Source organism: Bicyclus anynana, chromosome 22 (genome assembly GCF_947172395.1).
Source record: "Bicyclus anynana chromosome 22, ilBicAnyn1.1, whole genome shotgun sequence".
Classification (NCBI taxonomy): domain Eukaryota; kingdom Metazoa; phylum Arthropoda; class Insecta; order Lepidoptera; family Nymphalidae; genus Bicyclus; species Bicyclus anynana.
Genome location: NC_069104.1, coordinates 6,158,094 through 6,179,050, shown reverse-complemented (window position 1 = coordinate 6,179,050; position 20,957 = coordinate 6,158,094). Strand labels below are relative to the sequence as shown.

Genomic DNA, 20,957 nt, shown 5'->3' with positions numbered 1-20,957 from the left:
TCTTGCCAGTTGCCAGTGCGCTTATAGTGAGATCACCACATACCGTTCGTTAAGGTCGTTATACACTGCCGAAGGGAACCGCTTTCGATCCTGTTCTGAATAAATTATATAGTATTCTTTAAGATTACGATTTTAGTTGTCACGAATATTTTATAATAATGTAAAAAAATAGTTTTAGTCAATGTACAATGGGAATGATGACTATGTTTGAATATATGGATTTTTATGTTACATTCGGGTAAATAAGGTCAATGTTAACTAATTTATATATAAAAAACAAAGATTGTCTGGATATTTGCAAACTAAATAAGATTACAAAATTTCAAAATCTATTTAAAATCTTTTATCGTAATTAGATGAAAATTCATACAGTTTTAGCTTCCTTACATTAAATGTGACATTATTTAATATTTGAACTATAAACATAAACGCACAAATAACAAAGATATTAGTAATTTTGTTTGAACGCACATACAAATCTAACGATCATTACATTACCTACGACGTCATTAGTTCGTGTCATTTTGTATGGGGCGTTTTTCAGGGATCCGCAGCAGCGCCGCAAATCTGACTCTTTAAATCCCTGTAACTCCGAAAGTAATGATCGCAGATACTGTTCCTGTTCCTTTTACAAAATTGCTTTACTATTAGCTTACTCTTAATTTATATACAATTTCAAATTTCAAATTTACAAAAACTGTCATCATCCCTATTTTAATCCCTTTTTAAAATATAAGTTTAACTAAAAATATGTTTAGTAATTTCTTATTAGAATGACCCTTGACTATTTATGTGGGTTTTCATATACATACTTACATATAGGACAATGTTCATATTTATTAATGTGATTAGTTTGACCCCGTTAAACGAATATACCAGGTACGTAACATAAAAAAAATAATGACTGCATTAGAAACATTTGATCCTCAATTAACCCCCTTATGGTAGGCGTCTGCCGTTAGAGGTAGAATTTAAATGATCGGAAATATCCGAAGTAATTTAAATGATCATGAATTTGTCTGTCATTTTTTAAAACTGATTATTATTAGTTCTAGAGATTAGCGCACCTAAACAACACAAACAAAATTGCTCTAGAGCGTAATTATAATATCCATATAAAATATATAATATAATATAATTGCACTATTATTATCAACCCATATTCAGCTCACTGCTGAGCTCAGGTCTCTCTCAGAATGAAAGGGGTTAGGCCAATAGTCCACCACGCTGGCCCAATGCCCAATGGATTGGAAGACTTCACACACTCGGAGAATTAAGAAAATTCTCTAGTATGCAGGTTTCCTCCCGATATCCTTCACCGTTTTGAGACACGTGATATTTAATTTCATAATTAAGAATTGCACTATACTTATATGCAATATGCATTTGTAACTATACATATATTGTATAGAGTTGCAAGTAACTTTTGTAGTATTAATACTGTTCGTGGACAACATATTTCGTTTCTAATATAACGTTTTTGTGCTATAAATCATACTGGGTTCGGTACTGGTTTTGTTTTTTATACCGGAACCGGAATGTGGCCGGTCTTCCGTCTTATGCAGTCCCAGCTTTAGCTAACCGGTGCACGAGATATGTACACATGTGGTGAAATTCGTAGCGTAAGCAAAATTGATACCAATATTTTTCGAAAATAAACTTTCGACATTTGAAATTTTAAAAAATCAATATCAGTTTTAATTTTTTTTTTGGTCACTTGCTATACCTAACTATCGGTATGGTAGAATTTACTGAAGTCGCCAAAAGACTTTTAAAAAGTCATACATACATGTCTACAGTTTACGAGTAGGTACAGTAATTGATTATAATAATATTATTTTTTTCTTCGTTTAAATTTTTGGAAATTTTATTCAAAGTAAAAACTGTTTTTTTGTTTTATTTGAATTCTAACTCCATTAAATGAAGATTATTATATAGGTAAAGTTATTTTTAACTTATGTGCTTGGAAAACCCGCCTTAAATATGTCTCCATCGATATAAGGAAAACGTTCGATCAGGTACTTACTTAGCTACATATATTCATACATATATTATCTGTAGAGTGATTATACATATATTTATTTACAACAAATAAAAATTAAAAATTAAATTAAATTACCAATTAGCAATATATTAAATTTAAATTTATAATAATTAAAATATTTACTAGAAATCCACACCATTTTGACAGTTTCCGTGGCGCAAGGGTATTCGCGGTGGATTTCCAGGACGGAGGTCCTGGGTTCGATCCCCGGCTGGGCCAATTAAGATTTTCTTAATTGGTCTAGGCCTGGCTGGTGGGAGGCTTCGGCTGTGGCTAGTTACCACCCTACCGACAAAGACGTACCGCCAAGCGATTTAGCGTTCCGGTACGATGTCGTGTAGAAACCGAAAAGGGGTGTGGATTTTCATCCTCCTCCTAACAAGTTAGCCCGCTTCCATCTTAGACTGCATCATCACTTAAAATCAGGTGAGATTGTAGTCAAGTGCTGTGTGGATATGACCTCTGCCGATTCGCAGGGGTGTGGTTTTGAATCCGGTTCGGGGCATGCACCTCCAACTTTTCAGTTGCGTGCATTTTAAGAAATTAAATATCACCATGTCTCAATCGGTGAAGGAAATCATCGTGAGGAAACCTGCATACCAGAGAATTATCTTAATTCTCTGCGTGTGTGAAGTCTGCCATTCCGCATTGGTCCAGCGTGGTGGACTATTGACCTTACCCCTCTCATTCTGAGAGGAGACTCGAGCTCAGCAGTGAGTCGAATATGGGTTGATGACGACTATTTATATATCTTATAAATAATATGACCAATATAACCAAGTATACTTAGAAAAAAACTATGTTAGGAGTAGGTACGGCAATAGCACAGTGGGCGGGGATCGAACCACGACTTCTTGGTGATGAGTACGTAATACCTTTGAACCATTGCGGCTTCTTAGTTATACAGTACCATCATCATTCATCATTATCAGCCGATGGACGTCCACAACTGGACATGGGCCTTTTGCAAGGACCTCCAAGCACATCGATCTCGAGCAGTCATCATCCAGCGTCTCCCTGCAATCCGCTTGACATCCTCGGTCCACCTAGGGAGTCGACCAATACATTCCAGCACCTTGAGACGTCTCACGTCTCTTCGAACTATGTGGCCTGCTTATTGAAACTTTGGCGTCGCGACTCGCTGAACTGTGTCAGAGATTCGTTTCGTCTGCGGATCTCCTCATTTCTGATTCGATTACAAAGAGAAAATCCAAGCATAGCTCGCCATCCCATGTTTTCCTCCATCGCCCGCTGAGTGACTTTGAGCGTTCTAGTAGAGTAATACAGTACCAACATCATAAATAAATAAATAAGTTTTTAATTGACGTAAATTATACGTTTTCATCTTCATTTAAAAAGTTCAGTGTAGCATTTCCCATCGGGTCGGATTATAAAGCGGACAAAATAGAAAGTTAAACGGGCGCCCTGTAATCAAGCGATGCGGGTACTTTGTAACTTGTTCGAGTTACAGATTAATAGTTGGACGTTGCAAACAAACTAGTAGGTAAACGGAGATTTTGAATATCGAGTATTAGGTCAAGGGTGTGTTATTTTGGATTACGATAGTCTAGTATTCTTCGTCGTATTCTTCATTACTGACTTTTTTGAAGTTTGCCATCTCTCTGGCACAGTTGTGGGTTCTCGATTTGGGTCACTTTAGGATTTTTTTTTTGTAAGTTAGCTTGGATCTGGTCTGGTGGTAGCACTGGCTCGTGGTTGGCTGTGGTTCATTTATTTCAAGTCAAACGTCAAGTTTGACTATTTGTAAAGACTCTACCATCGGGTTAGAATGCAGATACTGCTGAGAGCAGGCAATAACCTCAACAGAAGATCTTTTTGAAAAATCATACTTTATTAAAAAAAAACAACAGTTTAAATCATTACAATTTATTTTACTTTTACTTCCAGTGGAAGCTGATCCAACGGCCTCAAAGCATTTTCAATTGTGTAGTTACTATCCTGCCGGCAAAGACGTAGTTAGGTACCTACGTCCAAGCGATTGCCGTCAGAGGTATCGTCGTTATCAACCCTATTCGGCTCACTGCTGAGCTGGAGTCCCCTCTCAGAATGAGAGGGGTTAGGCCAATAGTCCACCACGCTGGCCCAATGCGGATTGGCAGACTTCACACACGCAGAGAATTGAGAAATTTCTCTGGTATGGAGGTTTCCTCACGACGTTTTCCTTCACCGTTTGAGACACGTAATATTTAATTTTTAAAAATGCACACAACTGAAAAGTTGGAGGTGCATGCCCCAGACCGGATTTGAACCCACACCCTCCGGAATCGGTGGCAGAGGCTGGGCTATCACGGCTGTCAGAGGTATGGGTAAAATAAAATTTTATTGTATCTCTTCAAGGTAAACCCCGTGTCCATCTTAGTCACATAACATCAGATGAGATAATAGTCAAGAGTTAACATATCACTGCATAAAAAAAATTACTAATTGAAATAATATGGCATACCTAAAATTAAATTGAGATTTTCTTGAAATATGAAAAATGCTTATGCCAAATTTAAGCTATTATCAAACATCCTTTTCAATTTTTGAATTCTGTTATTCAATTAAAGTTGTCCTATTCTCAACACACCACTGGCACTCGCTGCATGCAATTTGCGAACTCGACTGCGCTAAATTAAATGAACCCCGCCCAGAATAAGCGCTTCTAGTCCAAATTTGTACAAACGTACAAAGATAAACCTTTCATTCCATCGTGCTCAATACGATTTAGCTCCGGAGACTAATTTACAGATACAAGTACTATTAATACATATACCTAATTCTTTAGTCCTTTCAGTAAATAGCCTTACAGCGAAAAGAATCGATCAACAAGCCTTTGCTTGACTTTTGGATCAATGATCAGATACAGAAGGTGCGGTAGGAAGTAGATAGTGCGTATTGTAAAGAAGTTCTTCATTTTGGAATCCCAACTGCCGTTTGTTTTGACTCTCAAAAGCCCCGCAATTTTAATAGTGTTTTACTATAAATAGTGGTTATTATATATTTTACAAGCATTGTTAAAAATAAAAAAGTGTATTGTGCCACAAGTTTTTGTGATCCGGTGGCTAAAACTGGAAGTATCGTCGTAAAGGTGGTTCGATTTTATAACGGACCACTCCTCCTAATGGACCTACAGGCGCAAGCAACTATACTCCAAGGCCTCAGCCCTGAAAAGGGCTGGAAGAAAATGACCGGGGTAACAAGATCCCCGCACCTTACAAGGTCTAAGCCTCAAGGTACGTACCCTCACCCGGCTTTATCACCTGGGAGAAGATGATCTGCCTGCTGCAGTTTGCAAATACTTATACTAAAATTGCGACAACAGCGCCCTCAAAGTGCAAATAAGTTTGTAACACTATTCGAGTACGTACTTAAATAAATAAATGACTTATTGTGTAAATCTCTCTCTATGTTCGTTCTACGACCATGAACAGAGAGTTATATAAAATCTGAAGTTCATGGTCGTGGTAAGATCCAAACCTCAAGTGTCCACGTTTTCCAGCGGCTTCCATTGGTGACAGTTTTTCTAGCGTATAGAAATGCCTTTTCTTCCTCTTTTTTCCTGTCTGTGTTGCCAGATATTTTTAAACTTTTTAAGCTACATTCTTTATGCTTTTTAGTTTGAGGACTAGCATTCCACAAACAGATGATTTAAAAAATGCATGCGATGAACTTATAACACCCCTGTTTTTGTGTCTTTGGTCACAAATCGTATCGCATGCAGTGGTTTAAATACCTTAGGTGGCAGTGTGAACGCACTGCAATGGCATATTGACATAGGAAAAAATAATGTTATTCATTCCCTCCGACCCATGCTGAAATCGGTCAAGTAGAACTCCAACCACGAATGTGGGTTCCCCTAATTTCTTTCGCACCATAATATAATTTTTGCTTAAAAATTTTTATTCTGCGTCTATAATGGAATTCTTTTGTTATTCACATAACATGCTTTTAAATATTTTTTTCCGTTGGACGCTTTTGAGAGCGTATTTTTTTTCAACATAATACCTGCATTTATTAGGTTTGTTTGTTTATAAAATATAGAATGGAAGCCAGATTTTTGGATTAAATGCAATGTTCAACACAATTTTTTTTTTTTTTATAATTTATTTACAGGTTGTTGTATGTACTATAATATATGTACTATGATGCAGTCTTAGATAGAAGCGGGCTAACTTGTTAGGAGGAGGATGAAAATCCACACCCCTTTCGGTTTCTACACGTCATCGTACCGGAACGCTAAATCGCTTGGCGGTACGTCTTTGTCGGTAGGGTGGTAACTAGCCACGGCCAAAGCCTCCCACCAGCCAGACCTGGACCAATTAAGAAAATCTCAATCTGCCCGGCCGGGGATCGAACCCAGGACCTCTGTTTTGTAAATCAAAAAGCGTAGGTGTAGGGTAAGGTAGGGCGTAGGGGTAGGAAAGAAGTGCACATATGTCTAAGCAAAGCTTCCGCTAATTAATTAATAAAATATCATTTATTGATCAAATATACTTTTAATTTTCGGGTTTATTTAATGTATCACCCACAATGCTAATCATATATGGACACAAAACAATACACGTTGGTTTAACCCTTTTAACTATAGAGAGAAAATAAAATACCCATATAGGGATAAATAAAATTTCTTAACGTAAACTTCTCGATCATTCTACTTAAGTGCGAAGTTTCACTATTTTTCAACTTTGTTGTGTTTCTTCTTTGGTTTCCATCTTCTTTTCTTCTATGACAAAAACAATGTCTTTTTTCTCATCCACCAATGTCGATGGTGTATTGATGAGACATTCAATATAAGATGGTGGTTGGTCACCGTTCTTGCTCGCTTTGACCAATCTCAAAAATGTACTGTATCTATTGATTATCACTAAGAACATAGTTGCGATACCTGTAATACAAAATATTTCGTTATTTTTGGAAATAAAGAAAGAAAGAAAGAAAGAAGAAAAGAAAAAATAATGATTTTTTTTGTCTGCCAATCTTTGGACCAGCGTGGTGGGCTATTGACCTAACTCTTCTCATTCTGAGAGGAGACCCGAGCTCAGCAGTGAGCTGAATATGGGTTGATAATGAATGATTATTTCTTCATCATTATCAGCCTATGTTAACGGCTCCTTTTTTATAGGACAAGGGGTATGACGCTTTTTTATTCTCTACAAATAAGCCCTTGACTATAATCTCACCTGATGCTAAGTGATGATGCAATCTAAGATGAAAACGGGCTAATTTGTTAAGATAAGGTGAAAATCTACACCCCTTTCGGTTTACACGACATTGCACCGGAACGCTAGATAGCTTGGTGGTACGTCTTTGCCGGTAGGGTGGTAACTAGCCACGACAGAAGCCTTCCAACAGCCCACGCTTAGACCAACAGTTCTACAAGCTTACAGTAATATTGTTGCCACAGCCAGTGACGTGCACTTCATACATGCATTAAAATACTGCATACCCTAAGATGTGTTTTTTTTTCGAGAGAAGATTTTCCCAGTTCGGTTATTTTTTATTATTAGTGTATACTCTGATTGACAACTTTATGTACGCCACTACTCACAGCACTCGGAGCGCATAGCTTAACGTGCGCTCCGAGGCAAGGAGGTATACTACCATCTTCACAACTCCGGCCTGAGAAATTCAACTGAAAATTTGTAACTAGTAGACCTTTAAAAGTTTAGCTTGATTTTTCATGCCGATGAAAACGCAGGGCGCTGTTACTTATAAAAATAATAGTTTAATACTCACAAACATCCATAAATTGGAAAGCACAGGCTGCGAAGGTTCTCTCGTAATCCCATTGGAGGCCTATCGCTAGCAACTGGATGGCCAACTTCATTATGCACAATATGTAGAACATACGCACTGGCTCTGCATCTCTCTGCGAAATCATTCATTTATTAGTACCTCACTACTACTCATTCATTTATCTATACTTATAATAAATCTGTAGAGATGTCAATTCTGTACATGAAATATATTTCCAAAATAACTATCTAGTACTATATATAGTATTAGTGATCGATACTGATGCCAAAAATGCAATCAGTAAAATTTTTGTGTGTCTGTCTGTCTGTCTGTATGTTCTTTATAGAAACAAAAACTGCTCGACGGATTTTAACGAAACTTGGTACAATTATTCTTCATACTCCTGTGCAGGTTATAGTATACTTTTCATCACGCTATGATCAATAGGAGCAGAGCAGTGAAAAGAAATGTTGGGAAAACGGGAGAAGTTACTCCATTTTATGTAATCATTTATGACGGGTAGGATAGGGATAGGGTAGGTTAGGGTAGGGGTAGGGTAAAACGGGAGAAGTTACTCCATTTTTACAGCGATACTACTGTAAGGGCTGGATTAAAGAGGTCTAAGGGCGGACGAAGTCGCGGGCGCCCGCTAGTTGCTCTTAAAATCATAAAATGACGTTTAGCTGGAACGAAGAAACTACTATGAAATTAGTTACAAAATATTCATCCTTATCCTATAACCTTCTCAGTATTATGGTCTCATATCGTGTCAAGTTTCATTTGCCCGAATAATAAAAAAACACGGACAGACAGGCAGACTACAAATCGAAAAAAAATATTTTTAGCTTTAGTATCGATTATATAATGCCCTCCAACAAAAATTTTCAATGTATAGAATGTACAAAATGTACAGAATTCGTATTATAAGTATAGATTCTAGATGGCGCTGGCGTCCGTTATGCCACGCTAACGTTTGGTGTTACAAATGGTATAAGTAAAATCTCAAGTTGCGAATAAATGTATAGAATTCGACCAGTTTTATTATAAGTATAGATAGATATATATAGATATAGATAATTATACAGAATGTCGTCATATAACATCAAATGAGACTACGTACTCTCGTAGGTTCGTCAATGGTCGTTAAATAAACATTTCAAAGAGCTAGTAATTTCTGTGGGAAAAAATGACGCACAGCTCGCCTGATAAGTAAACAATATACCTATAAGTAATAATTATAACAACAGTAGGTACCTATATTAAAAACAGAGATAAAGCTAAATGAGTCGCTTCATTCAGTCCATTGCTAGACAGAATTTGTAGGGATTGGGAGGTTATTGTGGGGTTTTCCTTACATTTCGATAAAGAAAAAAAATTGGTTAAATAGATCTAGAGATTTCCCCCTACAATAACACAAAGTCTACCTCTTTACATTAATAATATAGGTTACTATCTATATTAATATTGTACAGAGGTAGACTTATTTAACTTATAAATTGGCTTAACCCAATACCTAAAGTCAGTTAGCCGCGCATAGGTATTACCAGACTATATTTAACCAATGAAGGAAATAACAAAATGCGACTGTCAAATCAATTAATTAATTTGAATTCGTATTTATTTTTAACGCCTTTAATCATCGTTAACAACCCATATTAGGCCATCTGCTAAGCACGAGTTTCCTCTAGGAATGAGAGGGGTTAGGCCAATAGTCCACCATGTTGGTCCAATGCAGATTTGCAGACTTCACACACGTAGAGAATTAAGAAAATTCTCAGGTATGCAGGCTTCCTCACGATGTTTCGCCTTCACCGTTTGATAATTAAGTAATTTCTTGAAATGCACTCAACATAAAAGTTGGAGGTGCATGCGCCGGATCGGATTCGAACCAATGCCCTCCGGAATTGGGGGTAGAGGTCATATTCATTGGGCTATCACGGCTCTCATTTAGTATTACAGATACAGAAGGCAATGATTGTTGAGACGGCGCGTATTGTGAGGAGGTTCCTCACTCTGGAGCCCTGACCGCCGGTTGCTTGGGTACTCAAGGGTTAATTTTTATATACATTATTAATAGTGTTTTGTATTATATTTTTACTTGGTCGCTAACAATGGGCCTCATAAGAAGGTCACACAGCGGGCGATGGGACGAGCTATGTTAGGAGTATCTCTGCGTGATCGAATCAGAAATGAGGAGATCCGCAGAAGAACCAAAGTCACCGACATAGCTCAACGAGTTGCGAAGCTGGCGGGGCACATAGTTCGAATAGCCAATGGACGTTGGGGTCCCAAAGTGCTGGAATGGCGACCCCGCACTAGTAAGCGCAGTGTTGGTCGACCCCCCACCAGGTGGACTGACGACATCAAGTGAGTCGCAGGAATTCGCTTGATGCAGGTGGCTCAGTATCGTGATGTTTGGAAGTCCCTACAAAAGGCCTATGTCCTGCAGTGGACGTCCATCGGCTGATATGATGATGATGATGATGATTATATTTTTATATTAACATTGTTAAAAATTAAAAAAAAGGACGAAATAAATGAGAGACAACTCTAATATTAGTAAAGAAATCAATATATTGTTAAGAATTCAAGTTCTAACTTATCATTGGTTAAAAAGTGTAGTAACACACTCACCTTGTGAACGCCCGATACAAATGCCAAGACAAACTTAAGCCAGAGTGCATTGCTCAAGAAATTGAATATATCCAGCACGAACAGATGCAGCATCCCCGGATAACATTTTGGATTATCCTCGGCTATCGGCAGATAGTCGAGAGGAATCGCGTTGTAGTAATGGAACGTTAATGGGTAAGGAAAGAAGCCGTGAGTTCCAAGGTTCACGAAAGCCAGAGTTGGTTCTAGCCAGTTCCACTGGACAGCGCGGATCTAGAAATAAAAACAATTGATCAATACAATATATATACTCAGAGGCACAATTATCCGCCCACTTTAATATACTCGCGTCATATTAAAGTGGGCGGATAATTGTGCCTCTGAGTATAGGTAAAAGTGTCAGTGACATCAAAATTACTGGGATTTTTCAAGACGGCCCTAGTTAAAATGTTAGCAATATTATATTTATCTACTTATATATTTATACCGCCAAACACAAGTCAAAGAGGACTAGGCAAAGATTTTTTACTATTGGATATGTCACTAGTGCGTCGAAAAGAAGGCGAACAAAGGTGGCTAATTGTTCTAATTACATTTAATCGCACAGTAAAAAACGTAAGCTAGATAAACAAATAATATCTAAATATTGTCTGCAATGTCGAGTTGTGTGTTCCTAATGTAATTAAACACAAAATAATGCATGTGTGTGCTGAGCCGAGTGGGTAAATTCGGATCACTTTTTACGGCCTCCGTGGCGCAGTAGTATGCGCAGTGGACTTACAAGACGGAGGTTCTGGGTTCGATCCCCGGCTGGGGTGATTGAGGTTTTCTTAATTTGTCCAGGTCTGGCTGGTGGGAGGCTTCGGCCGTGGCTAGTTACCCTACCGACAAAGACGTACCGCCAAGCGATTTAGCGTTCCGGTACGATGTCGTGTAGAAAACGAAAGGGGTGTGGATTGTCATCCTATTCCTAACAAGTTAGCCCGCTTCCATATCATCATCCCATACCATCAGGTGAAATTGTAGTCAAGGGCTAACTTGTACAGAATAAAAAAAAAAGTTAAATATAAGTATAAAATATCGTTAACATTAGGTATAATAATATTTGTTAATATAATATATGATTTTATATAACAATACAAAATATAGGCGATTCCAGGCTTAATACAACAGGAATGTACGTGTCATTTCTATTGCTTTACATCTATGGTCACTAGCAATAATTTTACAGCAAACCTATCATAGCTTATACTACAAAGTGATTTCTTACAGATGATAGGAGGCCCTATAATGGGCCAATTAACTAATGATGATAATAATGATCATTAAAAACGAATCACCGAGCTAATAGCCAGATAAACAGACGTTGTAATCTATAATAATATTATAAAGCTGAAGTTTGTTTGTTTGGTTGAACGCGCTAATCTCAGGAACTACTGGTCCGATTTAAAAAATTCTTTCAGTGTTAGATAGCCCATTTATCTAGGAAGGCTATATGTCATATATTATTATCCCCGTTTTCTAACGGGAACGGGAACCACGCGTGTGAAACCGCGCGGTGTCAGCTAGTACCTACTTTATATACTTGGACAACTAAGGGTAGGAAAACAGGGTAACTATGAATGATTGTCTAACCATTAGCGTACCATTGGCACCGCTTTCAAAATGATCAGTAGATAGAAACTATAATAATGTTTTATTTTTAGTTTCCTGCATACGTTTGTGTTTTTGAAGTCGATAGTAATATGTTTTATTTTTTAATTATTTATTATATAAATCGTTGGTTCTTATAGATATAACACAATATAAACCATTCCGTCCCCGCTCCAAAAGGTTTCTGATTTTAAATAATATCAAAAAAACAAACTTAACAAAAAAAAACCATTAAAATCAAAGCTGTTCTTGAGGACTTCGAGGGAAACTGCTTTGTTGGTTCCACTATAAAATGAGCAATACATTATTTATTATACATCGTAAGGCATAAGATACCGAGATATATATTTATGCTCGTGAATATTCTCAAACAATGCTTAATAGTAAGTAACATAGTATTAAATTACGTAATACAATCCCAGGATGTTTATTACTGGACTAAGAGCCTATAACAGTCAGACGTACTTCATTGTATGAAGTTTGTAAGTTTGTCAGCCTATGCTCTTATACCATTAGTAGTTACGATAGCCAATTATGGAGTTTGGACTATCGTGGCTTTGGAAGCAAATAGGTTTGATTAGTCCGTTAACGATTGAGACACGTGATATTTAATTTCTTAAAATGAACACAACTGAAAAGCTGGAGGTGCATGCCCCGGACCGGATTCGAACCCACACCATCCGGAATCGGAGGCAGAGGTCATATCCACTGGGCTATCACGGCTTTTTCCCCCCTCCCTTTTTCCACTTACAGGCGCCATTTTGGAAAATTATATAGCCTATGTCACTACCACAGTTTTCATAAACTTAATGACACCTCATATGTCAAAACCCGTACAGCCGTTTGGGCTGTGTACACACACACATACATACGCTCGAAAAACATTACCCTTCTTCTAACGCAATCGGGTACGGTGGACGGGATGAGGAGCATGACAGGCGGCATGACGAGTAACGTTGACAAACTAAATGTCTACCACCTTCCAATGTCTCTCGTCGACTCACGACTGTGTGGCATGTCCATGAAGCACATGTGGCTATTGCAGGCTTTATTATACACGTAAGGCACTTAGCATATGAAAGAAATTCTGAGTATGAAATTAGAGCTGTCAATATTAAATTACTCACGCTCGCTTTGCTAATGTCACACTGAAAGCCGTTGGTGATAAGGAATAGAATAACAACATGACACCCGATGTCGACGAGACTTGCGATCTGGAAAAACAATTGTTGTATTAATTCTTTTTGTTTTAAGCACTCTCTGGTGTAGGTAATGCTGTAGTTTTTGAGACAGAGGTCGTGGGTTCGATTGTAAGATTTTTTTTTTCATTTTATTCTTTACTAGTTAGCCCTTCATCATCACTTACCATCTCACCTGATGGTAAGTGATGATGCAATCTAAGATGTAAGCGTCCTAACTTGTTAAGAAGATGATGAAAATCCACACCCCTTTCGGTTTCTACACGACATCGTACCGGAACGCTAAATCTCTTGGCGAAGCTTTCCACCAGCCCAACCTGGACCAATTAAGATAACCTCAATCGGCCCAGCCGGGGATCGAACCCAGGACCGTCTTGTAAATTCACCGCGCATACCACTGCGCCACGGAGGCTGCCAAAATCGTGTCAATTTAAGATTTTATATCTTCAAAATTGGCTCAGGTCTGATCTGTAGGTAGTTTTGGCTGGGACTAATTATCGTCCTAATTATCACAACTCAAGGGAAATATTGTAGGACGATCCAGCTAACGCCCAGCGCCATCTGTTGGTTAGGTGGTGGGAAATGTGACCAAACGTGAGTTTCACGTACCAGACCACCACTTGGAAACCATGTATCTGGTGAAAAAGACGAATTTCTACACGCTAGCAAAACCTACCAACAGAAGACGGTGGAAACCTTAGACCCGTTTGAGATTGGGTTACCAGGACCACATTCTTACGAAAGGAAGGAACGAGAGTTGAGAAGCCAAGCGGGTTAGCGTTCCGGTACGATGCCGTGTGAAAAAGAAACTGACAAGAGTATGGGTAGAATAAATTTGTTATTCGTTCGTTATCAACTCATATTCGGCTCACTGCTGAGCTCGAGTTTCTTTTCAGAATAAATAAATTTGTACCTCAACCGAATTAGCCCAAGTATTATACTGCATCGTCACTTATTTTGTTTTAATAAAATAAATGCCCGAGGCGTCAAAAAGAGAGGTGTTACAAGTATACTCCGCACCACAAAACAAGTCCCCCAGACGCGGCGCTAATGTCTTAATGGCGTTTTCATTGTCATTTGGTAATGGCGGTCTTATTGTCATTTGTGGAAGGCGCTGTCAAATTTTTAGTTCAAATTTGAGCCGCGGGACTTTTTTCGTGGTGCGGAGTCCATGTGGCATCGCAACTTCTAAACGAATGGAATGACGATTCAAAGCGGTCATTACAACGTATCTATAATAAATATATACAATATTTTTGTTTACCAGATGCAGGTATCCAATAGCCAAGCAGCCTGCTCTAAGTCTGGCCCCCAGGCCCAAGGTTTGGGTGCCTTGCATTATGGATCTGAAATTTTTTTTTTTTAAATAAATATTTGTGTTTAAATATGACCAATATTCACCAATTAGTCGGAAAGAGTCTAGGAAATAATATAACTTGTTTGTGTTTTCCAGATAGCAGATAGCATGGGTACACACACATGGGTGACAGTTGCCATATGACGTCCATAATACGAACTATTATCGCGAAACACGGCTATCTTTCAAGAGCGAAACGAACTGTCAACCGCACCATGCTATACGATACGAACTGTAATACGAGACGGTCACTGTGTCGCGGTGTCGCGAAGGCAATTATTTCGGTTGCCTGCGACAAAACCAGAAAACCTACGCGGTACAAGTGAATTTCGTCACTTTTATAAATAAATCAAATTGACCTATTTGTAAAAAAGACAAGAACGGTGTGAACAAGGCCCCAAGCCCCAGGCCAAGTGTGTGTGTGTGGCGTGGAAGCTGGTCTCCAGCAACTGGGTGGATGAACATCATCGGAAGGTATTTGTATTGCCTTCATTTCGGTGATAGAAACCTGCTTAGAGGAAATATTCGTACTATTAGATTTTCCTGATACCGATTCTTCTGTGAGAGTCATATCCAGAAACTCAGCAGTTTGCAGTTTTTTTTTAAATACTATTGAGTTCCACTTGAGTTTAAGGTATAAACTGTGGTTAAAGATAATATAAGATCAAACAAACTTGTGAAGCTCGATCATTATATGAGCGAAAATACAAGTATAGGTTTCTTTTATCCAATATGGCATGATTCGCACTTTAGAGAATCGATTCTCAATCGATACAATTCTTTTTTTTCTTTTCTCCCTCTACCGGCCACCTCCGAGGCGAGGTGCCTCTAAAGTGCGAAATAAGCCATATTGGATAAAGAAACTACCTAGTTACTTGTATCTGAAGAATGAAGCGACGAACATATAATGGATACCAGTCCGTTCATAAAAGAGTACGTCATTAACCAGTAGATCAAACGACATAACACCTTAATATGCGTATATTTGTGCCCACCCTAGAATGGACCTGTGCCTACTCATAGGATTCTGGGCTTTCGATATAGAATTCTACTATGAAACTAATGACTTGATGTGGGGGGCCAGTCAACCCCCCAAAGGAAATAATCATATATACACCATTGCGTAGCACCGATGTATAGACGTATGGCGTATTCCATTTCCATTACTTCATTAGCTCTGGCTCACGGAGCAGAGCTAATGCAAACACGCGCCCGCCTATCACAAACAATAAACATCTCCGGGATCACATTACATTCAATAATATGGGATAATGTAAACTTTGGTACACGCGTATGCTAATCATGAGGTAGAGAATTCAACCCCAAAGTTTTTGTGATAGGCATATAACCCTAATAGCCACCCTCTCATCAAAACTCATCGTGTGTTGGTCATTTTTGCGTCAAGTCAAACGATTGTGGATTACATTTTACAAATTTTGGCTTTCACACTTCATTATCAACCCATATTCGGCTCACTGCTGAGCTCGAGTCTCCTCTCAGAATGAGAGGGGTTAGGCCAATAGTCCACCACGCTGGCCCAATCTGGATTGGCAGACTTCACACACGCACGCAGAGAATTAAGAAAATTCTCTGGTATGCAGGCTTCCTCACGATGTTTTCCTTCACCGTTTGAGACACGTGATATTTAATTTCTTAAAATGCACACAACTGAAAAGTTGGAGGTGCATGCCCCGGACCGGATTCGAAGCCACACCCTCCAGAATCGGAGGCAGAGGTCATATCCACTGGGCTATCATGGCTAGATATACGTAGTTCATTAAAATACTCGTAAGCGGTATGTAAATTTTATTTCTTGAGTTTAACTAGATAACCTACTTGTATTATTGGCTCCAAACAAGGTAACAAAATCATCAAATTGGTATTTACCTTGTAGGTCATTGATATGCTATTTATGTGTATTGCACTTTCAATGTAATTTAATAAAGGTAATTTGCTTGCTTCATGCTACGCTTCAGTTTTTGCTTCGCTTCATGCTTGAAGGAGCAGTGATAGCCTAGTGGATATGACCTCTGCCTCCGATTCCGGAGGGTGTGGGTTCGAATCCGGTCCCGGGCATGCACCTCCAACTTTTCAGTTGTGTGCATTTTAAGAAATTTAATATCACGTGTCTCAATCGGTGAAGGAAAACATCGTGAGGAAACCTGCACACCAGAGAATTATCTTCATTCTCTGCGTGTGTGAAGTCTGCCAATCCGCATTGGGCAAGCGTGGTGGACTATTGGCCTAACCCCTCTCATTCTGAGAGGAGACTCGAGCTCAGCAGTGAGCCGAATATGGGTTGATGACGACGACGACGAATTTGCTTGCTTATTGATTCTTGTACCTACTGAAGTCAATGAAAGGTCGTTGACTGAAGTACCAATAAAGTAATTCCAATGATGTCAGAAGAAAAAAGGGGTAGATAGGTTACACCACAACCACCCTCTAACCACATTCGATATTAACAACTTTGATTTACAATTTTGACGGCCTCCGTGGCGCAGTGGTATGCGCGGTGGCTTTACAAGACGGAGGTCCTGGGTTCGATCCCCGGCTGGGTCGACTGAGATTTTCTTAATTTGTCCAGGTCTGGCTGGTGGGAGGCTTCGGCCGTGGCTAGTTACCACCCTACCGACAAAGCGCAGCCAAGCGATTTAGCGTTCCGGTACGATGTCGTGTAGAAACCGAAAAGGGGTGTGGATTTTCGTCCTCCTCCTAACAAGTTAGCCCGCTTCCATCTTAGATTGCATCACTTACCATCATGTGAGATTGTAGTCAAGGGCTGACTTGTAAAAAAATAAAAAAATAAATTTAAAAAAAAAAACTGGCACAAAAAAATAAATTCAGGGGCGTTGTCAACGGCGGTTTGCTAATTAGCAGGGTTTTATCGTGCCACTTGCGGTCCGTGAATAAACTATCTACCTCTTTTTTCTTCTAACATCATTACCTAATTCTCAATAAACAGTATAATGGTGGGGTTACTCCCGCTGTGCCTTGGAGAGGACGTTAAATGGTCTATCCCGATGATTATCCCAGACTATCCCAGGATAGAGATCGTATTATAACGCAATTGCTCACCCTAGAAATCGAACCTAGTACCATATGATTCGAACCTTCATAAGCTAGTGGGCTAACAATTTAACTAACGAGGTAGGTAGTTGAAATCTATGTGTTTGCCTAAAAATTCATTAGACTTTGGTCACTTTGCTCAATGACCTTTTTTTTTTTAAAGAATATTCATATATATATGTCATATCTTTTAAATATGACCAATATTCGGGAAAGACTGTAATAGGAGTGGTACGACAATAGACGAACGGGGCGGGGATCGAAACACCACCCCTCGGTGATCAGTCCGACCGCTCTTACCGTTGAGCTATTGAGGCTCTCTAAAAAGCGTATGAGTAATATGCTAAATTCTATAGTATTATCAAAGTCAAAGTCGAAATTAATTTATTTCAAGTAGGCTTATAAGTTAGCTTAAGTTACTTATTGTATTCTTTCTCAATAAAAAAAGTAAGCTTAGTTTAAAAGTACTTCTATGTTAAGATTATGTTAATGGTGAGTAATGGTGAGCGTCCACAGATCCGCATCGTACGCAACGGGCGCATTGCATCAAACGGATTTTAGTATTCTTTGTAAATACAAGAAAGTCATACAAGTGCGTCCACTGATCCGCATCGTATGGATCGCATCGAACGTATTGTAGGTGCATAAAATTAAAAATCCGTTTGATGCGATGTCCCATATGTACGATGCGAAATGCGAAAATTAAATTTATGAGGGCCCAAAATGCGCCTAACATACCTAATTATGTACAATTATAGCCTAATTGGTAATATCAGTCAAGAAGTTCAATTAAAAATCAATTAGGTAATTTTAAATTTATAAAATTATCTAATTGATTTAGAGTTAAAAACATTCTGGATTAGAATAATATTAATGAATTCCCATACTAGTATTTAAGTAGGTACGTACTTGGTTTACAAGTGAAATGTAATACTGATTTGTATATGCCCGTATAGGTACTAAAATTAGGGTTGTCACCCTTACTTTACTTACTCTAAAGTTTTGTGCTTTATGTCGGGGAATTGTATTGTACCCTATAATTTATTAATAAAAAATAGGTGAAGAAACAAAGAAAAATACGTGTTGTGTAAGAATTGATATTAAAGAAGAAAGAAGTGATATTAAAGATTTTTAATTAAATGGCGAGGTTAAAGAAACGAAGTCTGAATTTGATAGATAAATTAGTAAGAAGCCACTTATTTACTAACTTAAAAACATGAAAACAATATTACCGACGTAAACATGATTGCAGCTGTCTATCAGTGAGAAGAATTTGTAAAGATTACTAAATAGAAAAAAAAAAACGTTTAAAGTAATAACAACTTATAATTTTGGTAGTTACTTCATTGTAAAACAATGTACTACTTTATTTTCTATGTTTAATAACCAATTATTTATTTTGTCTCACATTTATTTATTTGTCCTTTTTTATAAATTTATAAAAAAGATATTCGATTCTGCCGCTGCGGGACAAATGTGTGCCCAAACAACGGTTGGTCAGAGCTCCAAAGTGAGGAACCTCCTCAAAATACGCGCCGTCTCAAGAATCACTGCGTACTGTATCCGACCCGCAATCCAGCAGTTAAGCGAAAACTTCTTTAGGTGTTGGTCGAAGCTTTTCGCTATTATGCCACTAACAGAAATGACTGAACAATTATAGTTGACTCAACATTCCACATGGCGGTAATCACGTGACCACGGTCCAAGTAATTTGATACTTTTCCTTTTCAGCTTTAACCAGATTATCGTCATGTGTGACAGTAATATCTACAATTATTGCACAGCACTATGACTATCAAAAACCAATAGATTATTGTTATTAAAAAAGTGGCAACCCTAACTACATTCGCGTTGCTACCCGTATATTAATTAAAATATAGCTGATTAGTGATTACATTATACAAAACATAGGTACTTATAACAACTTCCTAATTGGACCAATAGTTAGCCTAGTTCTTGTTTCCAAGAAATCCAGTATCCAGCACACCCAAGTTCAGAAACCGATGGTGGACGCCTGCCATAAGGAAGTCCTGGTACTATGGAGAGCCATTTAAATAAACAAATAATTATATTAATCAGTAGGTATAAGATACATTATTGAAAAATAATATAAAGTACTTTATAGTAAGTTATTATGAAAAATATTACAATATTTCCATACCTACCACTAGGTAGGTGTGGAAATATTGCACGACAGTTTTAGTTACCTTAGTAAGTACCTACTAAAACTGTCGTGCGCTCACATTCATATAAAATATTATTTATTATTATTTTAAAAGTCATAAAATTGCAATGCCCTGAACAAAAGATTAATGAATAACAAATTATTCACATACTCGTAGGTATTATGGTAAAACAAAAAAAAAAAAAATAATAATTTATTAAGTAGGTTAGTTAAGGTTCACGAGCACTACGGTAACCTTTTTTTATTACCTACTTAATAAAATATTATTTATATTATTTAGTATATTGATTTAAAATTTAAGATTTTTATTTAAGAAGGTACAACTCCTCACTCACTCACTACAACTCCTATTATCCTAGTACATATTATATTTACCGAAAATGCTTTTTAAGAAAATAAATGTAATGGTCTGTAATGAATTAAAAACCACCAGCAATGAACAAGATCGTATTACTATATACAGTACAGCACTTAGAGGCTTAATCAGACACTGTAAACGATTTCACCGCATATTGCCACAAATACACATTTTTAAACTTAAAACTGAACAAACTCACCGTTCTAAATTCAATTACTGTGTAAAAACCCACTTGCACGTGTAAAATGCGTATAAAAATGCAACTAAATGCTTCCAAATTCAAAATTACAGCAAGATCGACAACTAACACTGCGCAGTTGCGCGCGCGCAATGCAAGCTAGTGTGCTGTTCTACATAGTGTAGCTGAAACACAGAGGTTATCGGGAACACAATTAATATTAATATGGTAAGGTACACGCTGTACCTATTCAAATTCAAATGGTATTTTATTCATGCACTTTTGTATCAGTCAGTAAGTAATTGATTCAAAAAACAGATAGAAAACCAGGGCCGGCCCGTCCATATGGCGAACGGAGTAGTCGTTCTAGGCGCCAAATCCTAGAGAGAGCCTAAATGATAATCCTAGTCAACCGTAGACGGTACTGCGCCTGATTTTCTATTGGTCACCCCAGAGTATGGTCAAGATCTTCGCGTTCCATTCTTACTTTACACTCATAATTTGGTATCGACATATTATTAGGAACAAACAGGAGAGGCGCCATAATTTATTGTATCTCGCT

The 20,957-nt window shown here is 37.9% G+C and overlaps 1 protein-coding gene across 1 annotated transcript; it reads right to left on the bottom strand.

Moving 5' to 3' along the window:
• Nucleotides 1-6,523: 6,523 nt before the first annotated feature.
• On the bottom strand, nt 6,524-20,576 carry LOC112047976 (uncharacterized). Its single transcript, XM_024085304.2, has 6 exons — nt 20,417-20,576; nt 14,513-14,594; nt 13,177-13,263; nt 10,418-10,669; nt 7,784-7,916; nt 6,524-6,932 (listed from the first exon to the last, which is right to left on the bottom strand). The coding sequence occupies exons 2-6, from the start codon at nt 14,585-14,587 to the stop codon at nt 6,727-6,729; spliced, it is 753 nt and encodes a 250-aa protein (XP_023941072.1). The 5' UTR covers nt 14,588-14,594; nt 20,417-20,576; the 3' UTR covers nt 6,524-6,726.
• Between the last annotated feature and the right edge of the window lie 381 nt (nt 20,577-20,957).

What these genes read in the sequence shown, in the direction of transcription:
- LOC112047976 (XM_024085304.2), bottom strand. Translation starts at nt 14,587, where the DNA reads ATGCAAGGCACCCAAACCTTGGGCCTGGGGGCCAGACTTAGAGCAGGC. An exon ending in TTGTATCGGGCGTTCACAAG is followed by an intron (nt 7,917 to 10,417) that starts GTGAGTGTGTTA and finishes ATGATTTCGCAG; the next exon opens with AGAGATGCAGAGCCAGTGCG. An exon ending in TTTCCAATTTATGGATGTTT is followed by an intron (nt 6,933 to 7,783) that starts GTGAGTATTAAA and finishes TTTGTATTACAG; the next exon opens with GTATCGCAACTATGTTCTTA.